The sequence below is a fragment of the Brassica oleracea genome, chromosome C2 (assembly GCF_000695525.1).
Source record: "Brassica oleracea var. oleracea cultivar TO1000 chromosome C2, BOL, whole genome shotgun sequence".
Classification (NCBI taxonomy): Eukaryota; Viridiplantae; Streptophyta; class Magnoliopsida; order Brassicales; family Brassicaceae; genus Brassica; species Brassica oleracea.
Window position 1 is genome coordinate 41,757,303 of NC_027749.1, and position 4,939 is coordinate 41,762,241.

The 4,939-nt window shown below is 43.3% G+C and overlaps 1 protein-coding gene and 1 pseudogene across 1 annotated transcript in view; both read left to right on the forward strand.

The window, feature by feature from the left end:
- The first annotated feature begins 427 nt into the window (after nt 1-427).
- Nucleotides 428-4,819, forward strand: LOC106324263 (annotated as a pseudogene).
- The window catches only part of LOC106324265, a 2,461-nt gene continuing 1,996 nt past the window's right edge, over nt 4,475-4,939 (forward strand). Inside the window, exon 1 of the mRNA XM_013762262.1 lies at nt 4,475-4,923. Coding sequence (XP_013617716.1) covers nt 4,475-4,923 — 449 coding nt within the window. The remainder of the gene's footprint in view (nt 4,924-4,939) is intronic.

A 4,939-nucleotide genomic window follows, 5' to 3' on the forward strand; every position in this document is an offset into this window, starting at 1 on the left:
TTAATGTTTGTTTCTCGATTTATGTCATTCCCGAGAATTACCCGATGCCTAACGTTTTAATCTATAATTTAAATTTCATTTCAATTTATTTACAAGTTTTGACAATTAAAAGCTACCAAACAAATAATCATTTTCGTCCTAGCTTGACTTTACTCTAATAGATTCATAGTGTAACCTTGGTCTCTTTGGAATTCGATCCGTAAATACTACTACGCACTACCGTGCACTTGCGGTTGGTTTTAGTGGTGAAACCTGAGGACATCAAGTTTTTCTTGCTTGTATTTCAGGTACATGAACACGAGAAGCCGAAGTTCTGAAAACTTGGCGGTTGTTTCTAACGAAGAACTTGCAAGAATCGAAAGAGAGAACAACAGAAACAGAAGAAGAAACATGGCTGGAGTGCAACACCAGCACGATGGACCCAGAAATGGGTAAAATTTTCCTATCGGTGATCAGCAAAACGCAGATAACACTGCAAATGCTGTCAACGCTGCTGCTGCCGCTGGAGTTTTCTGACAACCTTTTCCGATTTCAGGACAGAGGCAAAATCAACCTCGTCCTATTGGATCTGTCGACACTCCGCACACATTCTATCACAATCGATCCGCGATACAACCTCCTCCTGTCAACAGGCAAGACTATGAGATCAAACCTCAAATGATAGCTCTGGTCAAACAGAGCATGTTCTATGGTCTCCCGTCCGAAAGCCCCATGGACCATATTGAGACTCTTGAAGAGATTTGTAGCACGACACGATCAAATGGAGTTCCCGCTGATTTTCTACGTTGTAAGCTGTTTGCATTTTCTCTGGGAGATAAGGCGATGAGGTGGCTGAAGTCTCTACCTCCAGGATCTATCACTACTTGGGAGCAATGCAGAGCTATGTTCTTGGACAAATTCTACACCAAGCACAAGACGGCTAGTTTGAGGAGTAAGATCACAAACTTTCAGCAAAATCCCTCTGAGCCACTAAGTGAAGCATGGGCACGATTCAAAGAATATCAAAGAGAGTGTCCACATCATGGGTACTCAGATGAGCATATCCTCAACATCTTCTATGATGGAGCAAACTGGAACGTCAAAAATTCTCTCAACGCTGCCAGCAATGGAGACTTTATGACAAGAACCCAGGAGGAAGCTTACACATTGATAGAAAATCTTGCCACAAGCTCCAGCAACCAAAATGAAGAATATGATAGATCGCGAAAAGGCGGAAACTCAGAAATCAAGAAGCTGGAAGAGATGAGCGCAAAGATCGATATGCTTATGCAAAGGGATCAAAGGGTTGTCAGTTCCATCGAGGAATATGGAGAAGGAGCGTTTTTCTTCCCCAATCAAGAACCACAGGAACAGCAGGCTGTAGTCACAGAGCTTGGGACAAAACCGATATCAGAACTCTAATTACAACCAAGGAGGATTTCAGCAGAAGCAACCTTTCAATTCTTTTCAACCAAAGAATCCAACACAGTTTCAAACCGGGGAAAGCTCTGTTCCGGCTGCTAAAGAGTCTAAGCTTGAGTCAATGCTCCAACAATTGATGCTCAACCAGCAAAAGATAGCTTCTGAAATAAACACAAAGGTTGATAACATCAATGTGAAAGTTGATACCATGTTCCAAGACATGAACAACAAATGGGAATCTCTTTCAGCACATGTCAAGAAGTTAGAGACTCAAGTCGCCCAAACTGCTGAAGCTATCCAAAGACCTACTGGAGTTCTTCCTGGAAGAGGTGAACACAACCCAAGGAATGAATTTGTGAACGCTATCACTCTAAGGAGTGGGAAGGAGCTGGTTTCTAAAGAAAAGAGAAGCATGCCCGCTGACAAAAAAAACTGCGCAGATTGAAGAACCCACTGAGGTACAAGCTGAAGAGGCGGAAGCTGCTGAAAAAATACCGCCTATGGTTCGAGTATACACCCCTAAGCTGCCCTACCCAGTGAAACAGAGGAAATCTAGCAGAGATTTGGAGGCAGCTAAGTGCAAAGAGATTGTGAGCGAGTTGAATGTGAAGCTCTCGTTTGAAGATGCTGTTGAAATGATGCCTGCTCTGAAGAGATATGTCAAGAGCTTGGTGACTAACAAAGCCTCACCTAAGGAGAATGTTATGTCTATCTCCAAAAGATGTAGCACACTACTTCAGAACAGAGCACCAGAGAAGATGGAAGATCCTGGGAGTTTTGTGTTATCATGTGAGATCGAAGGAGCTGTATTCGAGAAATCTCTCTGCGACTTGGGATCTAGTGTGAACCTGATGCCATACACTGTGGCACAGAGGCTTGGTCTCACAAACTTCAGGTCAACGAAAAATCCAGCTAGTCTTCGCAGATCGCTCAGTGAGACATCCCGTCGGAGTTATTTTAAACATCGATGTGGTGATCGGAAACCATAGAATTCCTGCAGACTTTGTACTGCTGGAGCTCGATCAGGAGCCAAAGGACCCTCTCATTCTGGGACGTCCATTTCTGGCCACAGCAGGAGCTATCATCGATCTGGGAGACATAATCATGAAGTTTGAGGTGAATAAGATGCTGAAAAGACCCACACTGGATGGACACACGTTCTCCATCGATCATACCTCAGAAGATGATGATGGAGATGATGAAGTAACAAAAGAGCTGCTGAGAGATGACCCCCTAGAGATTGCTCTTACTCTAGCTGAGAGTGAGCACGGGTATTTAAACGAACACACTGTCAAATTTGTCAAGATGCTTGATTCCGGTTTCCAAACAAAACACGAAGTAGCTTCTATGAGCCTTGAATAGGAAGAATCACCAACACAAAAAGCTACTACAGACCACCTTAACCCCTGGACCGAACTAAGAGCCCCAAAGATAGAACTCAAAACCCTCCCAGCTGGGTTAAGGTATGCATTTCTTAGCCCTAAGTCAACTTACCCTGTTATCATAAATGTTGATTTGAATAATGCTGAGATTGCCTTACTTCTATGTGAACTAAGAAAGTACTGTAAAGTAATAGACTATTCACTAGATGATATTCCTGGCATCTCACCTGACCTTTGTATGCATAGGATATATCTAGAGGATGAATCGAGGAATTCTGTAGAACATCAGAGGAGGTTAAACCCGAATCTAAAAGATGTTGTAAAGAAGGAAATAATGAAACTTCTAGAGGCTGGAATAATCTATTCAATCTCTTATAGTAATTGGGTTAGTCCTCTGCATGTTGTGCCTAAAAAGGGTGGGATAACAGTAGTGAAAAATGAGAAAGATGAGTTAATTCCCACTAGAACTGTCACTGGTCATAGGATGTGCATAGACTATAGAAAGTTGAATGCTGCAACTAGGAAAGATCATTTTCCTCTCCCCTTTATTGATCAGATGCTAGAAAGATTGGCTAACCATTCATACTATTGCTTCTTAGATGGTTATTCAGGATTTTTCCAGATTCCAATTCATCCAGACGATCAAGAAAAGACCACATTCACAAGTCCTTATGGTACATTCGCCTATCGCAGGCTGCCATTCGGTTTGTGTAACGCACCCGCCACGTTTCAGCGGTGTATGATGTCTATTTTTACTGATATGATTGAAGATATAATGGAAGTATTCATGGACGATTTCTCTGTCTATGGATCTTCTTTCTCTGCTTGTCTTTCCAATCTGTACAGGGTACTTAGGCGGTGCGAGGAGAAAAATCTGGTGCTGAACTGGGAAAAATGCCATTTTATGGTTAGAGATGGGATCGTCCTGGGACACAAAATTTCGGAAAAAAGGCATTGAAGTTGACAAGGCAAAGGTTGATGTCATGATGAGTCTACAGCCACCTGATTCAGTCAAAGGGATCACAAGTTTTCTAGGTCACGCAGGGTTCTACAGAAGATTCATTCAAGACTTCTCAAAAATCGCCAGGCCCATGACCCGTCTGCTCTGCAAAGAGACCAAGTTTCATTTTGATAAAGAATGCTTGGATGCTTTTCACATAATAAAAGGAGCATTAGTCAGCGCACTAATTGTCCAGCCACCAGACTGGGAATTGCCTTTCGAGGTGATGTGCGATGCCAGCGATTATGCAGTAGGAGTTGTCTTGGGACAACGGAAGGAGAAGAAACTTCATGTCATCTACTACGCAAGCAGGACACTTGACGATGCACAATGCAACTATGCCACCACCGAGAAGGAACTACTTGCCATTGTCTTTGCTTTTGAGAAGTTTAGATCCTATCTTGTTGGATCTAAAGTTATAGTACACACTGACCATGCTGCGCTGAGGTATCAACTTCAGAAGAAGGATGCAAAGCCAAGGTTTCTGCGATGGATTCTCTTGCTGCAAGAGTTTGACCTGGTGATCAAGGACAAGAAAGGGATTGAGAACGGAGTCGCAGACCACCTCTCTAGGCTAAGAGTGGAAGAAGAGTTACCATTGGCAGATACTCTTCCCGTGGAGAACGTTTATGCGGTGAGCATCCAGTGCAATGATGGATACGCACCTATCAAGGACGCAAGCATCCCTTAAATGCCTTGGTTTTCAGAAATAGCGAACTACCTGGCCAGAGAACAAGAACCGCTCAAATTCACCGGAAATGACAAGAAGAAATTCTTAAAAGACGTCAGACGCTATCTCTGGGATGAGCCATTCTTGTATAAGCAGTGTGCCGATAATATTTACAGAAGGTGTGTTGCCGAAGAAGAGATACCAGGCATACTCTTCCACTGCCACGGTTCCAACTACGCGGGACATTTTGCTGTAAGCAAAACCGTTTCGAAGATCCTACAAGCTGGTTTCTGGTGGCCTACGATGTTCAAAGATGCCCACTCCTTCATCTCTAAGTGTGATCCATGCCAGAGACAGGGAAATATCAGCAAGAGGATTGAGATGCCACAGAACTTCATCCTGGAAGTTGAGGTATTTGACGTGTGGGGGATCGATTTCATGGGACCATTCCCATCCTCTTACAACAATAAGTACATCCTTGTTGCT